The 18987-nt window shown below is 48.1% G+C and overlaps 1 protein-coding gene across 2 annotated transcripts in view; it reads left to right on the plus strand.

Moving 5' to 3' along the window:
• The first annotated feature begins 4667 nt into the window (after positions 1-4667).
• The window catches only part of CDCP1 (CUB domain containing protein 1), a 59933-nt gene continuing 45613 nt past the window's right edge, over positions 4668-18987 (plus strand). For both annotated transcript variants that reach the window (XM_021683232.1, XM_044921822.1), the window contains exon 1: positions 4668-4841. In XM_021683232.1, the coding sequence (XP_021538907.1) occupies positions 4760-4841 (82 nt within the window). In that variant the 5' untranslated portion in view covers positions 4668-4759. The remainder of the gene's footprint in view (positions 4842-18987) is intronic.

Consider the following 18987-nt stretch of genomic DNA (forward strand, 5'->3'; position numbering starts at 1 on the left):
ATGAGACCCATATCTTGCCTCTGGAAGCTATAGAATCTTCTCTTTGTTCATAGGTTTCTGTCCCCTGATGTGAGCCTATTTTATCCATTGCACTGGACACTCCATAATCTTTAAATCTAGAAACTCAAGTCATGCAGGCTTGGGGGATTTATTGAATTATATCACTGATGATGTCTTCTCTGTTTCATTTGCTCTCTCTTCTTAGAGCATTATCATTATCGGAGAAATTACTCAGATGTTGGGTCTCCTAAACTGGATCTCTAATTTCTTAATCTTTCTCTTCTATTTTTTTCTTTTTGTCCTTTTGTTTTACTTTCTGGGAAATCTTCCAACCCTTCTATTTATTTGTTAATATCAAATATCATTTGGGGGGGTAATTTCCAAGAACTCTTTTGTGAATCCCTGAATCTTCATGTTTCATAACATCCTGTTACAGCTTCATAGATATAATGTTGTCTGCTATCTCTCTAAGGAAGTTAGTAATTGTTTTTGTTTTGCTTTGTTTTGTTTTCTTCTCCTTATATAGTTCTTTCCTCGAAGTTGCTTCTTTTGTGTTTGGCTAGTTGGTTGACTTTGACTCTATCATATTAGAAGCTTTCCTCAGATGTCTGGAAATCCTAATTGGTCATATTTGAAAGAGAGCTTAAAAAGCTGAGTTGGTGGGGGTTATCAACTGGGAGCCTCATACCTGTGCTCTGGTTATCCTGCTGATGGGGACAAATGTCCCCATATTTAGCTCTCTCCTCTTGGGCTGGTCAGTCTCCAGGAGAAGACTCCATCTCCAGTATGGATGATAAAGCCCTCTATGCTGCATTCTGGGAGGCAAGTTGGGGCCAGGCAGCTGGGGAGTTCAGCATTCAGAATGCATATGCTCCTTTTATCTACCTGTTTTTCAGAATGATTCCTAGGCCTTCAGCTATGCCTGGCACTCTTGACCCAGATCCCTTGGTTTTTAACCTCTCCAGAAAACAGCGCTTCAGACTTCTGCTGGTACAGAGGGGCAGTGGCCCAGCCAGGAGGAATGGAGGGAAGGTTCCAATGGTCAAACTATAGCACTTCTCGGATAGTTTTCCTTGCTTTGGCCCTTCCTTTATAGTCCCATTCCATACCTTGTGCTACCAGTTCCTAAGTTGTTTTTTTTCTAATGGGTTTTTGTGGGTTTTTTAGGTTTTTTGCTTTGTTTTATTTTTTAGTTTTGAGAATTCCATGGTATAAATCATGCTATTTCTCACTCCCCATCCCCCAGCCCCCTGGGTTAGTGTTCTCCTGCCTCCAGGCTCCTAAGGCAGTTAGTGCTTGTCTCGCCTTCCAGCTTCCGAGAGGATCTTGCTGTTGTCTTCTCTCTGTTCTCCCTATCTTTGTGCACTTATGTCTTTTTTTAAAAGCTCTATATCGTAGCTTTTGTAGGGTTTCTGGAGGGTCAAAATTAGATGGAATAGTTTGTTTTAAAATTCACCCTTCCATCTGTCATTTGTCTCCAGCAACAGAGGGTGACTGCCTGCATTTCTTTCCAGCTCAGAAATAACCTTTTAAAACTGACTCCTTCCATTCAGCCACGTTCATAAGACAAAACATATCCATACCTTGACACTGCTTTGCTCACATTCCACTCCAAGAACCAAGACATCACCTCAAGGCATCTTGACTTCAATTATGTAGTTGGGTTGTCACACAGAGGATGGAGGAATGCCTCCCTGCTTTGCTCACCTCTTTCCCTTTGCTGCCCCTGCTGCTGCTATCTGGGACCACTGCCAACTCTTCACATCTGAAAATTACGGACTTGTACATCATTTACAGAAAGTTGGTGTCACTATCCCAGGGAAGGCAGGTAAGCAAACTTCAGAGAAATAAGACCGTAATGAAATAACTTGTTCCTTAGGCTTAAACTTGTCAAGCAGTAATTCTGATATTTTGAATTCAACACACTGCCATTCTATTATTATTATTATCATTATCATTATTATTACTCTTATTATATGTGGGAAACAATGGTGCTATGGATGCTAGGAAAAGATGCTGGGGTATATATCTTCACTTAGAATTAGAAAAACAGACAAAATCTGCTTTTACTCTCTGGGTCAGCATAAACTTTTTTTTTAAGATTTTATTCATTTATTTGACAGAAAGAGAGACACAGCGAGAGAGGGAACACAAGCAGGGGGAGTGGGAGAGGGAGAAGCAGGCTTCCCGCCGAGCAGGGAGCCCGATGTGGAGCTGGATCCCAGGACCCTGGGATCATGACCCGAGCCAAAGGCAGACGCCCAACGACTGAGCCACCCAGGCACCCCCAACATAAACATTTTAAAAGGGTGTTGGGGCACCTGGGTGAATCAGTCGGTTGAGTGTCAGACTCTTGGTTACAGCTCAGGTTATGATCTCACGGTTGTGATATCAAGCCCTCTGTGGGGCTCCACACTCAATACAGAGTCCCCTTCAGATTCTCCCCCCTCGCCCCTCCCTGTTTGTGCCCACATGTGCATGCATGCACTCTCTCTCTCTCTCAAATAAATAAATAAAATCTTTAAAAAACAAACTAGGGCACCTGGGTGGCTCAGTTGGTTAAGTGGCTGCCTTCGGCTCAGGTCATGGTCCCAGGGTCCTGGGATCGAGCCCTGCATTGGGCTTTCTGCTCAGCGGGAAGCCTGCTTCTCCCTCTCCCACTCCCTCTGCTTGTGTTCCCTCTATCGCTGTCTCTCTCTGTCAAATAAATAAATAAAATCTTTTTTAATAAAATAAAATAAAAAACAAACTAAAGTTACGCCTGGGTGGCTCAGTCAGTTAAGCATCTGCCTTCGGCTCAGGTCATGATCCCAGGGTCCTGGGATCGAGCCCCGCATCAGGCTCCTTGCTCAGCAGGGAGCCTGCTTCTCCCTCTCCTTCTGCTGCTCCCCCTGCTTGTGCTCTCTCTCACACACACACACACAAATAAATAAAATCTTTAAAAAAATAAATAAACTAAAAGGGTGTTTAGATTTTTCTCAAGATTTCTTTCTCTTGATGAGCTTGGCCTCAGTTCAGTGGGGAGAACCAAGAGCCTCCCTAATTTTCGCATCTTCCTCCTTCTCTCTAGGCCTCAGTTTCCCCATCTATCTGCCTGATGAGGAAAGTGGAGCAGAAGATGAGCTCACAGTTCAGGTCTTTCTAAGGCCTTCTAGGGAAAGGGTGGGTCCTGCCCTCAGTCTGGACATCTCTGCCTTCCTCGTGGACCGTGGGCTCCCGAGGGCAGAGTTTGCTTTATTCTCATCAGGGAAGACCCAAAGAAGGAAGGGCAGGAAGCTCCTAAGAGATGACTTCTCACCCGGTGCACAAGGAGCGCAGGGGCTGCTGGGAGATGTTCTATGCCCCCCAAGAATTAGACAGAAGTTGGGGCTGGATAGTAGGCTGATGTTTGTGCATGTGCTCCGGTTCCTGTCCCAGCCCTCCTAGGCTGCTCTGGGTGACCCTGGCCCAGCCTCTGGCTGCCCACAGGCACAGGTAGCCCCAGGGGGCCCCATGGAGTCATTCTGGCAGACCCTAGTCTGCCAGCTGAGTCCCTGAGCCATCTACTGCCTTTCCCTGTGGCCCTGTGGCCCTAGGCTTGGTGTGTGGCCTATAGGGTGGAAGGAGAACCCACAGGAGCCCCTAAGCCAGACACACAAAGCACACAGGCAGCTGGGAGGAGGCAAAGAGCCCAGGCCGTGGATTTTTACAGCCCCAGACTGGCTTGGATGCTACATGCCCAGACCACACATACTACTCCACACATAAGGAAGGCGCCCTTGCGGACACGTTTGGATTTCCAAGCTCTTGGTTCATTCACTCATTCATGCAACATTCACTCTTCAAAGCAACTCTGCTGGAGGAAAACCCTTCCTGCGCTGTAAAACCCTGCCTCTGTAAATTCCTAACTGGCCTTGGGCAGTGTGTCTCCTCTGTAATGTGGAAGGGATGCCATGAGCATTAGAAATGTTGCAGGTAGGGGCGCCTGGGTGGCTCAGTCGTTAAGCGTCTGCCTTCGGTTCAGGTCATGATCCCAGGGTCCTGGGATCGAGCCCCGCATCGAGCCCCGCATCGAGCCCCGCATCGAGCCCCGCATCGAGCCCCATATCGAGCCCCATATCGAGCCCCGCATCCGGCTCTCCGCTCGGCAGAAAGCCTGCTTCTCCCTCTCCCACTCCCCCTGCTTGTGTTCCCTCTCTCACTGTCTCTCTCTCTCTCAAATAAATAAATATTTAAAAAAAAAAAAGAAAGAAAGAAAGAAATGCTGCAGGTAAAGTGCCTGAGGCTGCAGACACGCAGTTCCCGCGGCCAAATCAGGTAGGAGACGAGCGAGCCCACGAGAAATCAGGGCTTGGGTGATCCACAAATATGATTCCCTTGCAAAATAGGGCTCACAAGGGCTTTCTTGTCGCCCGGACAGTGAAGAGAAAGCTGATCGGCTTCCCCAAGGGCGACCGTCTTGCCTGTAGGCAAAAAGGTTTGATCACTGTCCGGCTGGAGAGGGAAGACTAGCCCGGGAGAGTGGCGACAAGTCCCAGCACCCTGGGAGGGAGGGACGGGCGCTGCGGCAGGAAAGGAGGTGGAGACAAAGGAGGGGTCAGGCCGGGCCAGCTCGGGCTCCCGGGCGCAGGGCGGAGTCCGGGCCGGTCCTCACGCACGCAGGTGAGCTGGCCGGGGCGGAGCGCAGCGCAGCCGGTGCCAGGCTCGGGCGCCCGCGGCCGCCGCTCGGAGCCACCGGCCACAGCCGATTTCCCCAGCGAGGCCGAGGCGCCCCGGAGCCATGGCCGGCCAGAACTGCGGGGTCACAATCGCGCTGCTCGGGGTCCTGCTGCTGGGTGCCGTGCGCCTGCTGCGCGGAGCGGGTGAGTGCGTTGCGGCGGTAGCGGGTGGCGCGGGGTGGTGTTGGTGGCCCGCGAGCAGGGTCCCGGCGAAGGGTGCGGAGGAGCCGAGGGACGCCGGTGCGGTGAATGCTGAGTCGGGGTGCATCAACGGCGCGGGGTCCCCGGGACCGCCCGGCTCCAGGGCGCGCGGCGTTGGGCGAGGTGGCCGTGCCCTCCTGGGTTCCGAGCGACCTCGTCCTGGGCGCAGGCCGCGGCACCTAGGAGTGTCCCCGGAGCGGGGTGCCCGGCAGTCGGGGGATGAGCCCCGCGCCGACGGCGCAGGAGGAAATAAGAGCGCGCCCCGACCGATTCCCGGGGACCTGCGGCGCCCTGGGGGCCTCCCGCGGGTGCTTGCGGGCGCCGGGGCTGGGTATGGGGAAGGAGCTATGCTATGCCCTCCTGGCCCACCCTCTACCTCGTCGCCTGGGCCAGGGAGAAGGCGCAAGAGTACAGTGGTTTGGCGCCCGACAGCTCACCGGGTCACCCTTGTCCCGGTCCGCACGCTGCATTCTAGCTCTCCCGAAGTTCGGGAACATTAATTTGAAAATGAAAGCGCCGGGCTGGAGAAGGCCGTCAGGTATCCGCGGCGCCGCCAAGCATCCGCGCCGCGGAGGCGCTGCAGTCCCGCTCCTCGCGCCTCTGGCTAGAGTGTGCACTGGGGCCGCCGAAGGGGGTCGGCGAGGGGGCGTTGCAGAGAGGTGTGTGAATTTCCAGTAGTTCCGGTTGTGGGGAGGGACCGCCACCTCCCCGCTGCCTCTGCGCTGCGGGTGCGTGCGGGGAGGTGCCCTGCGGGTCCTGCAACTAGCAAAACACAGAAATAAGCAGGTGTACGAACTTGACTGGAGGCCTTTCCCGAAACTAGCACAGGTTTTGTGATTTTTTAAAGAGCTGTCCCGGAAGCGATTTGGGTCTTTGATTATTCTTTGCTGCAGCTGGAGGGCGGGGGGTTGTATTTGGCAGGTAGGTAGAATGTGTGAATTAAGTTAAGGAATAAAGCCAAGCGGGTGCGTTGAACTTTGGCGTTGTAGCAAACGCCACCATTACAAACCCACAGGAAAGCTTCCTTGTTCCTTCCTCCAACAGTATCCGGTAACGTTGCTGCACGGTTCATAGAACATTTTAAGACTTCATTTAAAACCTTGTACACGTATGCATATTTACTGTAGAACACATTCACTGTCAGCCTGAATTTTCCAGATTTCCTTTGGGGAAGAAAAAAGTTTAAGAATAGAGTGATTTCGTGAGTGAAAATGTGTGTAAATGTGTGAGAAAAATGCGTGTCCAATCACACTTGGGAGCTGTATGGAAATTGGAATTGAGATGTTTTGCATTGTCTGTGATACCCAGAACTCCTCCAGTAAGAATACAGTGTAAATCAAGGCATTAGTCATGACAAGGATGACAGGCTGGCCCGAACTGGCCTCTGGTAATGCATCTGATTTCACCCGGTGGCTGCCATTTTGGTTCCCGGTAGCTCCAGCAGAGTCCCTTCCTTCCCGGAAGTGCCTGACTCTCGGAGCCGTGTCTCATGGTTCAGGTATAAGTATGGGGAAGCCTAGCAACTTCCCATCTCACTTTCTTAAATCCTTCCCCTGTGGTCCTCAGAACTGGCTCTGTCCGGCCACATCTCTGGCCTGAACTGAGGACTGTGTCTCGGAGGTTAGAGCTGTTGCAGAGTACAGCTGCTTTGCCTGAAGTCTTGGGGGTGGCCTAATGGGTATGGGCCATTGAAGAGTTACTGGAGTCTGTCCAGAAAAGATGGAGACACAGTGAACTTGTTTTTTAAATCTCTGAACTCTGGGGCTGGGATGCCCGGGTGGCTCAGTCGTTAAGCATCTGCTTTCGGCTCAGGTCATGATCCCAGGGTCCTGAGATCGAGCCCCACATCGGGCTCCCTGCTCAGCGGGGAGCCAGCTTCTCCCTCTCCCTCTGCCCCTCCCCCTGCTCATGCTCACCCTCTCTCTGTCAAATAAATAAATAAAATCTTTTAAAAAATAAATCTCTGAACTCTGTTAACAAAGACTCCGTAGAGTGAAGGTGAGGTTGGCATCTCTGCAGAACTGAACTGTAAAGGGAAGTTTGTGTCTTAGTGTGGTGTGTTGGGTGGGTTTGATGTAACCACCAGCCCTCCCACTTCCAAGAGTGAGGGACTAGTTAAGTTGGAATCATAACTTTGTTAAAACCTCAACTTGGTGACTTTTTAAGAACTGCTGAAATACCAGAGTCTGGGTCAGTGACCCCGTTCTTGCCGCCATTGTTTTTTGCCAGAACTGTGAGCAGTCATCAAACAATGTGTTCACTCACCCTCGATGAGTATGTGTGTTCATCATTCTTCAGATTCAAATGAGGAGCTGGCGGCTGTTGTCTGGAATGTGTAACTGGCAGGACTGAGGATTCTTCCTCACCCCCACAGATCTTCATGACTTAGGGTCAGAGAGGGGTGCTCTGCTGACTGTAGGGAGGTGCTCTGGTGCTGGCCCATCAGCCTCAGCATTCACCTCAGATGCTGCCATTTTGTCTGTGAAGTCTGTACCCTGCCTACACACATGCTCTTCTGGGGGTTCTCCCAGGCTCTCAAGGTAGGGGAAGGAAGTGGAAAACATCAATTAAAATGTTTCAAGTAATATATAGTTATTGTAGAAAAATTGGTAATAAATATAACCAACATGAAAAAAAATCTGTGAGCAAAGCACCTTGGTCATTTTGGTGCAGTCTATCTTTGTGTGTGTGTGTGTGTGTGTGTGTAAAACCAAATATGGGACCATCCATTGTATGGCTTTCACCAGTCCCATTGGACATTTAAGTTGCTTTCCACTTTCCTGCTAAAAAACAGAACATGTCTGACAATAGGGGACTGCTTATATCAATTCTGATAGGTCCGTTCAGTGAAAAGACATTAAAAATTACATAGCACAGGGACACCTGGGTGGCTTAGTTGGTTAAGCATCTGCCTTTGGCTTGGGTAGTGATCCCAGGGTCCTGGGATCAAGTCCCGAGTCGGGTTCTCTGCTCAGCGGCAAGTCGCTTCTCCCTCTCACTCTCCCTCTGTACTCTCCCTCCCTCTCTCTTTCTCCCTTTCTCTCTCTCAAATAAATAAATAAAATCTTTTAAAAAAATCTTTAAAAATATTACATAGCACAGATTCTATACTGACATACAATGATGTTATCTTTATGTTGTCGAGGTTATAAAATAGTATAAGCTGGATTAGCTTATTTGGATATATCTGAGAATGTGTTCTTGTTCACTGTATTGTTCTGCGCTTTCTTGACGATTCTGTCTGACTAAAACTCTGGAAATAGAATTGCTGGCATGAAGAATAGAGAAAATGTTCAGGCGGTGGATCCATCCTCCCCCGTGGCCCTGTGGAGGGCTCGTCCTGTGGTCCTGGTGTACATTCCAACCAGCATGTGCAAGCAGCTGGTTCCCACACTCGCAGGCTGTCCTCACTGTTTCAGGAACATCTAGGGAAGAAGTTTTTTCCTCCCTCTAGTTCAGCAAGTAGGGTCTGAACAGTGTTCTAAGAATCTTAGGAGCACCCCAGCTAGATAGTACTAATAGTCCAACAATGATTTTTTTTTTGGCCAAAAACCAACCAACCAAAAAAAAAACAACCACCACCACCCAGGGGGCGCCTGGGTGGCTCAGTCAGTTAAGCATCATCCTCAGGTCATGATCTCAGGGTCTGGAATCTAACCCCACAGTAGCGGGCTCCCTGCTCAGTGGGGGTCTGCTTCTCCCTCTCCCTCTGCCCCTCGCCCCAACTTGTGCATGCTCTCTCTCTCTAATAAATAAATAAAATCTTAAAAAAACAAAAACAAAAACCCAGAACTGAATCCCTTTGCTTATAACACAAGCCTCACCTGGGCTTCTGCAAAGCAGTGCTGCCTTGGGTTTGGATAGGGGAGGGGGTGGAGTTTGCTGGTTGGAGGGCTTCATGATTGAGCTCAAGGTGGATGACAAGACCCCTGCTATGGGAGACCCATGGCTAAGGCTCTCCACCTGACTGATTAAGAAAAGTTCATACCCTTTAATTATGATTCTAAATTATAAAAATTATCCCACAATCAAATTATTTCAAACCACTTCCGACAGCCTTGTAATTAGCCCTTCACCTTCTCCCAGGCAGCTGGCAACGTTCTTGATAACCAGGCCAGGAGAGCCAAGTTTCCTACCTCACCCCCTTGTAGCCTTGAATTTGTATTCAGTACATCATTTTTTAAAAACACTAACTACTTCTTGTCATAGCTAACACATACGGAGCATCTGCTCTGGACCAGCCACTCTTCTGAGTATTTTATATGTAAGCATGTCTCACCATCAGTGATTCATTCTTTAAATTTTTTTTAAGATTTTATTTATTTATTCATGAGAGACAGAAAGAGAGAAAGGGAGGCAGAGACAGAGGGAGAAGCAGGCTCCCTGTGGAGCAGGGAGCCTGACGCAGGGCTCGATCCCAGGACTCTGGGATCATGACCTGAGCCAAAGGCAGACGCCTAATGACTGAGCCACCCAGGTGCCCCTAATTCATTCTTTAAAAGCAGACATTCTGCATGAAACAAAAACTGATGCCGTAAGTCTCATTATTTCATATGGGAAAAACTGTAACAACCCAAACCCCCAACTGTTTCCAAAAGCATAAACACAGAAAGACACCCATCTGTAATTAACCGATTCTATTCAGTGTAAAATACGTAAGACGTCACTTCCGGATTGCCAAACCGTTTATGTGGTTCTTGGTGGACAGCTGCTTTGTGTGTAGTAACTTGCTGAACCCCCACTTGTTGACACTCGGGGCATCTCCATCAGATCCTGACACTCCACCTATTTGTATTTGCAATGTAAGTCGAGACCTTCTGAGTATTATTTTGTTTAAAATGTTGTGTTATGTTTGGAGCTGTAAATATTCCTGTTTCCTCTCTTTCCCCCGGAAAGAACTATGATAGATGAAACAAGGTTTGAGTCAAAAAAACTAAGCTAGGGGCGCCTGGGTGGCTCAGTAGTTTGGGCAGCTGCCTTCGGCTCAAGTCATGATCCCAGGGTCCTGGGATTGAGCCCCACATCGGGCTCCCTGCTCAGCGGAGAGCCTGCTTCTCCCTCTCCCTCTGCTGCACCTCCTGCTGTGCTCTCTCTCTCTTTAATCTTTTAAAAAATAAAATAAATAAAAACTAAGCTGCTTTCTCCTAAGAAAATGTAAATTGAGGAGGTGTCCTTGCGGAAACCTGCTAGCCTTTTACCTGTCCATCCTTAAGCAAGTACCCCCATGAAGACCCCTGTGTTGAGGGGCACAGAGAGGTGAAGTCACTTGCCCAGGGTTACCCAGCTGGTAGGGAGTGATGCTAAGATGGTGGCCCAGGTAGCCTGACCACACAGCCCGCTCCTGTCACCAGTGCCCGGTAATAACCCCTGTGCGCAGTGGGACTCCCGAAGACCGCGTTTGCTAGTCCTCTCAGAGACAATGTCTGTGCTCCAAACATGTCCTTTCATTTAAAACAAAACAAGCAACGCTTACTGAGTGCTGTGCTCATATTTGTTCTGGGGATGTGTATGTGCTTTTAATAGTCAAAGTATTTCAAGACTGTGCTTCGAAAACACCTGGACACGGTAACAAAAATTCAAAGAGTAGGAAAGGGTGTGTGGAAGGAAGCGTGCCCCCATCCACCTCTGACCCCAGGTTTTCTCCCAGAGGCAGCCATGGTTTCTTGTGCATTGTTCCTGAGCTGTTCTACACATCTACAAGTTTATAAATGTATGTACCTTCCTTCTTTACATAGCAGGAGCATAACCATAGTATACAGGATAGGATGTTTCTCACACGTGTCTTGATTTTGTTCACTTTTTGTGATTTTATCCATCTTGTGCTCACTCCAGATTGGAACATATGGGGGCTGTCATTCTTTTTGACAGCTGCATAATATTCCTTGCCGTGGGCACAACATGTTACATTTCACCAGCCCCTTACCAGACTGGATTGTTTCCAGTCTTTTGTCTTTATTTATTTTATTTTATTTTTATAAGATTTTACTGATTTATTTGAGAGTGAGAGAGAGAGCATGAGCAGGAGGAGGGGCAGAGGGAGAGGGAGAAGCAAGCTCCCCTCTGAGCAAGGAGCCTGATGCGGGGCTCGATTCCAGGACCCTGAGATCGTGACCTGAGCCAAAGTCAGACCCTTAACCCACTGAGCCAGCCAGGCACCCTGGTCTTTTATTTTTATAAACAGAGCCTCAGTGACCATATTTGCAGTTGACTTCATTAGGCATATGGGCAAGTTTACCTGTGGGTGAAAATTCCTGGAGGAGGGAATTACTGGGTCAAAGGATTTATACAGAAAGTAACAAAGAACAAATGGAGCAAAGTGAGTGACAGAAGTGAGACAACTTGCCCAAGGTCACAGCTAATGAGCGGTGGTGCTTATCTGTGAATCCGGGCAGACCTGTTTCAGAGTGCAGGCTCTGCACCTCTCCACACTGCGGTTTACTCCTTCCTTTCATCTTTCCAGTTGAAACTAACCATACATTTTAGGCGAGAGAAACGTTTCAAATTTCCTTTTAAATATTTACTTTTGGCTAAGTGCTCAGTGTGCCCAGAGTCCTGGGGGTCAGGAAGACTGAGGCCAGGCATGGTTCTGGTAGCACCTCATGTTGACATTGAGGAGTCATTTGTTCTTACTGACTTTTTACATAGGTTAGTCTCATGGTTAAGGTGTAACACACTCTAAGCTGCTATAACACACAGACTCAAATGTGGGTCATGGCTCAAACACAACAGATGCGTATTTCATGCTTATATAAGCTCCCAAACAGGGGATCCCCTCCAAGCAGTGATGAGGACCCAGGCTCCTTCTGCTTTCTTGCTCTGCCATCTTCAATGTATGGTCATCCACATCAAACTGACAGAAGACAGAAGAACACAAAGGGGCTCACATGGGAGGTTTTTATGGCCCGAGCATAGGAGTCATTTCAAATCGTTTGTGCTGCCATTCTCTTGGCTAAAACTCAGTGGCATGGCCCTATCCCACTGAAAGGGAGACTGAAATGTAGTCTAGATGTAACCCTGGAAGAAGTTAGCATTGTCCAGTTGGCAAGGCACTGGGCGTAGTGGGCAGAGCACCAGACTTAACAGTCAAGACACGTGGTGATAACCTCAAGTCTTGTCAACCATGAGCTTTAGGACGTGGGAAAGTTGCCTTGCCTCTCTGGGCCTCGGTTTTTCCAATCTTTAATGTAGGGGCTTGGACCATGCAGAGGAAGCACCAGCCCTCATGTTTTATGAGCTGATTTTAAACCAAAGCTGATCTGCGGGCCTCCTGGAGACCCCTGAGCTAGGGGAACAGCTCAGGCAGATTCATATCCAATGCCCATGAGCTTAGTGGCTGGTGTGCATGTTCAAGTGTGCAGCGTGACTCTTGTCATCTTGCTTTCTGTCTGTATCTCACATGAGCTCAGGAAAAGAGGCTAGAAGGAAGGAAGTCCCACTGCAAGCACCTGGCCTCTCAGGGTGGCTCAGCAGAGTCCCCCTGTGTGGAGGACGGTTTCTTGGTGGCAGGAATGATCATGACAAGGACTCTTTATTGTCCTGCGTGATCTCCCCCATTTGAGCCACATTGCCCCCACAGCATCCTGACCGGGTTGGCATGGTTTGGTTTGGTTTTCTCTAAATAGTGATGCTGAATCTGTGAGAGAACACAATAGAAAATCAGATTTTGCCTTACAGACATTTGCTTTACAACTTGTATGAAATGAAAAGTTCTTTCTTCAACTACTGGACTTAAAAAAATAATTGGCGCTTCTCAAGTCTCTCCTGAGCAGAGGAGCCCAAGACCAGGGCACCAGTGAGAGCCTGGCTGGTCTGACTTTGCTGGGGAGGGGCTGTCCTCTCAGACCAGCCGTCCATGCTGCCCGATGCCAACACAACTCAGCAATATGACTCCAACACCAGTAAACGCCTCACTTCAGAGTGGGAGCATCTTTAAGTAATGAGTTGGGAAATATCTCGAAAGAACGAATTAAAACTGTTCCATAAGCACAGACAATGTAGCTTTCTTTAAGTTTTAAGTGAAATGCCGATACTCCTGACCCTCCATGACAGAAGACCAGAAGATTCTGGGTAAAATGTGCCATTTCTGCAAAAACATATGAAGTACCTATCTGCTGCCTCTGTCTGGGATGATAAAAGTCTCCAGAAATGAGTTTCATCAAAGTCTAATGAGGCCCCAAATTACATGGAGTTTAAGTTAAGCTGTCATTTTGGGGGTGGGGTCCACCATGTGGCCACGCACGATGCCACACAATGCTTGGAGCCCTGAGGAGCCTTCTGTAGCCCTTGACAACGTGTGGTCCAGCTGGGAGCCGGGCAAGGATGGTGTCCGTCCCGGCACACGCCGATCCATCCAAACAGATGCCTTATCTTCCGCTACTGATCTGGGGGCAGGAACATCAGGCTGTTTCAAACAAAAATGTTTGGCTAAAGCAGCGTTGAGCCTAAAAACAACTCGCAGATGTTTGGTGAGAGGTCCGGGGACACCATAAGGGCTGCAGAGAAAAGCCCCTGAGTGTGAAGGGCTCGGGGCATCTCCTGGACCCAGACAGACATCTGGCTCTTACGCAGAGTGGCACGCCACGGTGGGGGAGAGGCCAAGAGCCAGCAGCATGGAGGGAGGCACAGCGGTATGCCTCTGCTCCCACTGGAGGCCTCGGGCAGCTGGGAATACTGTCTTCGGGAAGATTCAGCAGTGGTGATGGGCTATCCTCTCTGCTGAGTGCCAGGGAGGGGGAGCAGAGAAATGGAAGGAGTTGAGCCAGAGGTCTAACTGGGCTCACGGTTACCTGCTAGCTTTTCGGAAGCAATCTCATTCAGACAAGCATTGGGATAGGGCAGAGCTTGGTTCAAATCCTGACTCCCTCACCTCTTAACTAGGCGGCTTGGGCTAGTTACTTAGCCTCCCTAGGACTCAGTGTCCTCAGTTCCAAATGGGGACATGGCAGCACCTCATGGGTAGCTGGAGGTCTGTATGAAATCACGTCTGTAAACCACTCAGCACCCGGTCTGGCCGAGAACAGATTCCTCAGTTAATGAGAATTGCTATTTTTTTGATTATTTGAGTTGAGCCCACGAAGAACTTGGAGATTTTCAAGAGCAGACGGTCTGGATGGAGCTGCCAGGCCATGGTCTGCATAACCAGGTTGCTCGTGGGAGACAGAGGTTGTTCTCTGGCCTCTGCTACCACACACTGTGCTTCAGTTACTGTCCCCGTGCAGGTGACTTTGGGCAGGTGTGAGGACATCTCGTGGGAAGTTCCTAGAAGTGAAGCTGCTGGATTAAAAATGGCAAGAAGTCGGGGTGCCTGGGTGGCTCAGTCGGTTGAGCGTCTGCCTTCAGCTCAGGTCATGATCCCAGGGTCCCGGGATCGAGCCCCGTGTCAGGCTCCCTGCTCAGCGGGGAGTCTGCTTCTCCCTCTACATCCCCCCACCCCACTCGTGCTCTCTCTCTCGCTCTCTCTCAAGTAAATGAATAAAATCTTTTTTAAAAAAGGCAAGAAGTCATTCTCAATGACACTAGAACAAGTTTTTAAAAATTGTTTGCAAGTGAGTACCTACACACACACACACACACACACATACACACACACACACACGTTTTCTGTTAGCCAAGAAACTGACCAGACCAGTTTTATGTAACTTCAATGCCACACCCAATTTCTCTGCAAAATGAATGAGAACACCCCAGTAGGCTTCTGAGGGTTATAGTATTCTTGTGAGCAGGTATCATACACCGACCCTAAGCTGGAATGTGCCAAGCCGTGGAAACAGAGCTGGACCCCTGCCTTTAATCCTACCCCCCCACTCCCCGCCCTGAGAGACAAAGAAGGATTACCCAACCGGCCTAGAAGTTGCTGACAGTCTTATCAGGCACTTCAGCCTTGGGCTAAATCTGTGGCGAGCAAGGTCTCAACTTGTCAGAACACAGAAGACGTTTTTCAAATTATAAACAGTGCTTGGGTCATCTTGCAGAAGCCCATCACCACCCAGTGCAGCCGAACACTGCCATCCAAATCTTCCAGCCTCCCCGGTCTGTGCCTGTGTGGGGAATACAATACAAGTTCTAGCCAGGGACCTGGGGCCCAAGGAAGATGTGTCCCACTGGCACCTGGAAGCTCTAGATAAGCATCTTCTGCTCCTTGTCCTGGTAGTTGGAGACTGGAAACAACCCAAATGTCCTTCATTAGAAGCCTGGTTAAGTAGATGATGATACATCCCAACAGTAGAATGCTACATAGCCATTTAAGGCAATTGGGTGTCTTTCAGTGTACTGATGTGGAGTGACCCCCAAGATATATTACGGACGGGAAAGCGTAAAGTTCAGAACAGTGAGTATAGCGCGTTGCCTGTTGGCAAAAGGAACTGAAATAAAATCAGGGTGGCGTATAGATATATACTTACGTATTCAGAGAGTACCTGTGTGAGGACACACAAGAAGCAGACATCACTGGTTGTCCCTGACAAAAACCCCAGATGCAAGATAAAAGCAAGACTTTTTACTGATCAAACCCCCCCTTTTTTTTTACTTTGTGCTTCATTTATTTATCTAAGTGTAAAATATATTTTTCAGCTCCATTACGCTATAATATACAGAGCACAAGGTTCACCAATCTCAATGGCACTATTCAATGAGTCTTGTCAAATGCATGATTCAACAGTCCCACCACCCTGCAAAGTTCCTCCAGACCCCTTTGCAGTCAATCCCCAGGCAACCGTTGATTTGCCTTTTGCCTTCTAGCACCAAAGTTTTGCCTTAAAAATAGTCTTAAATTAAAAAAAAAAAAAAAATTCAAAGCCAGGTTTAAAGATAGCAATCAATACTTTTGTTAAAAAACAGATTTTGTGAATGTAAATACTGTCTTCAAAAAGTCTACAGTTGCTTCCTGGAAGAATTTGGTTGTGTAGAAGGAACGGAGTAGAAGGATCAAGTCACTAGGAATTGGGGAACTCATGACCAAAGCTGCCTTCTCCACGTGGAGTAACTTTTCTTGAAAAGCAAATTGTTGCATTTCTCCCCCTATCCACCCTTAGAGCCTAGCGCTGAGCAGACCTAGAGAATTTGATTTTTGGCTAGGAAGTCTTTGAAAGATCTAGTGCAGTCTTAAGCCATTAGGTCATAAATCCCATCCATTCCACAGATCTTGGAGGCCCTCTGTGCTAGACGGTCAACATACAGAGGTAGGAAACCCCAGTCCCTTGCTCTCCAGGGACTCACCATCCAGAAGGGATTCAAACATGTACACTGAGGGCTACAAATTAGAGGCACAGAGGCCTTGACCCAGTTCTGTTTGGTGTGTTTTGAAAAAAAAAAAGCTGAATTACAAAGTATTTAGTAAAGCATGCACTTCTGATTCAGCAGATACCCTATGTTGGCCTTTCTCGTTTACATTGCCTGCTTGGGCCCCAAAAGTATGAGTTTGAGACACTGTCCAATGTGATAAATACACTTAAAAGATACATGTATAAAAACTGCAGTAAAGGTTGGGGATGATGGAGACTAGCTTTCGTAGGCAGGAAAAGAGAAGGAGGAGGACAAGGTGTTCTCCTGGTGTCTGATGTCTGGGGGACATCGTAACAAACCATGAGGTTGACTCTGGGGTAGAAATGTGGCTCTGTCATTCATTACCAATAATCCCACAGTGTTGTTCTGATATTTCCAGAGCATTTTCCCACCATCTCTGAAAAGACAACTTGCTAAGTGATCCACTATCTGGAAAAATGTAATTAAGGATGATCCTTCAACTCCAGATGGCCAACACAAAAAGATGCTCAGCATCACTCATCATCAGGGAAATGCAAATCAAAACCACAATGAGATATCACCTCACACCTGTCAGAATGGCTAAAATCAACAACACAAGAAACAAAAGGTGTTGGCAAGGATGTGGAGAAAGGGGAGCCCTGTTGCACTGCTAGGAATGCAAACTGGTGCAGCTGCTTTGGAAAACAGTACGGAGGTTCCTCAAAATGTTAAAAATAGAACTACCCTAGGATCCAGCAATCATACTACTAGGTATTTACCCAAAGAATACAAAAGTACTAATTCAAAGGGATACATGCACCCTGATGTTTATAGCAGCATAATCTACAACAGCCAAATTATGGAAGCAGCTCAAGTATCCATCGATTGATGAATGGGTAAAGAAGATGTGGTTGGTATATACATATACACATATACATATTTATACTACATCTTATTTATCGATATATGATACATAGATATCATACACACACATGCACACGCACACAATGGAATATTACTCAGTCATAAAAATGAATGAAATCTTGCCATTTGCAACAACATTGATGGAGCTAGAGAATACTATGCTGAGTGAAATAAGTCAATCAGAGAAAGACAAATACCATATGATTTCACTCATATGTGGAATTTAAGAAACAAAACAAGCAAGCCAAAGGCGGGGGGAGAGAGAGTTAAACCGAGAGAGAGAATAAACTGCTGGTTACCAGAGGGGAGGTGGATGGGGGATGGGGGAAATAGGTGATGGGGATTAAGGAGCGCACTTGTCGTGATGAGCGCTGGGTGATGTATGGAAGTGTTGAATCACTATATTGTACACCTGAAACTAATATTACACTGTATGTTAACTAACCGGAATTTAAATAAAAATAATGATCCTTCGATATATGATGTATAACTGGAGACCCAGCTATAGGAGCAAAACAGAACATAGTTGAATGAGGATTAAATGCCTCATTGCTCTGGGATTTTCTAGCTGGTTTTGTTCCCATCCTCCTCTTCTTTCCTTGTTAATAGCACTTGGCAGTAGGACCAACTCCTGCAGTAAGGAAGGAAGATGGTTCATGAAAAGGAAAGTGCTCTGAACTACAGTCTCTTCTGTCCCTTTCAGGAATAACCATCTGCTGTTTTCTTCACCTGCCAACACGATGTGCTTTGGGGCGAGGCTCCTCAAAACCCTCATCTCAGCATTCTTGGTCCCTCAACCTTGTTTTTTATCTCCCTGAATTTTTAGCCTAATGACCTTGAGATCACTGGCTAGTCCCAATACTGGCGCCCTCCAGGTGCCAATATGACCATCCTTGTTGATGGAATTTGTTCCAGGATGGTTGAACCCCTATAATATCCATTCTTGTTGATTTAAGACCTTCCATGTCAATATCTTCTGCAACATCCATCCTCATGGACATAACACCTTCCGTAACAACCGTTCTTCTCTAGTGGCCCTCCTCAGTGATGAGACATCTTCCATAACGGTTGATCTTGTTGACATAACACCTCCCATAATCACCATGCTCTAATGTAACGTATTCTATAATGGCCCTCCTCATTGACATAACACCTCTTGGGAACCGTCCCAGCCCCTGTGGGTGAGGAAAGCATGTGTCTGTCTGGCCCCAAAGATATCCTGAAGTGTGCAGCCTTCCTTTGCTGACCTGTTTTACCCTGGGTTTGCCAGAGAAATCACTTTGTTGACCTGGCCTGTGGTCATTTGAGAGAGCTTCATTCGGAGACTTATTGTCCGAGCCAGGCTGTGTGGGTTGACACCCCCCTGCCCTTTAAGAATGCTGGAAACATCGATAACAGCAAGAGGTACTGATCCCTAATCCCTAAAACAAGAGATTCAGACAGTTGGCTGTCTTGGCTCCTGCGAAGGTGATACACCCACCCTCCCCGGTTATGTCCCCCCGAGTAACCAAGAGTTTGGGTCTTTGCAGTTAAGAAACTGGCAGCCCTAAGGCCCCCCAAAGACCCATTTCACCCCTCTCTCGGCTGCCACTTGGTGAAGGCTGATGCCCTGGCTGCAAATGCTGCCGTCTGTCCTTCTGGTTGCGGCAAATCTGGAGTGAGGGGTGAGTCAGCCGGTGGTCATCCTCCAGACAGAGTATCAGGAACGAAGGTAGGGAAGGAGGGCGGGGAGACGTCAGAGATGACAGCAGGAGCGGACATCATCCCTTGCCCAGGACTTGTCGTTCATGAGGAGAGTTGGGATCAGGGCTCTGAGGGGGGCAAGATGACAGGCCAAGAGAGGGGCTCAAACTAGGCAAACAGGCTTGTTTTGGATGGCTAGGCTCCTGCCTCCCTACCAAACATAGTGTACCGTCACAGGGGC

This window comes from Neomonachus schauinslandi, chromosome 1, assembly GCF_002201575.2.
Source record: "Neomonachus schauinslandi chromosome 1, ASM220157v2, whole genome shotgun sequence".
Classification (NCBI taxonomy): domain Eukaryota; kingdom Metazoa; phylum Chordata; class Mammalia; order Carnivora; family Phocidae; genus Neomonachus; species Neomonachus schauinslandi.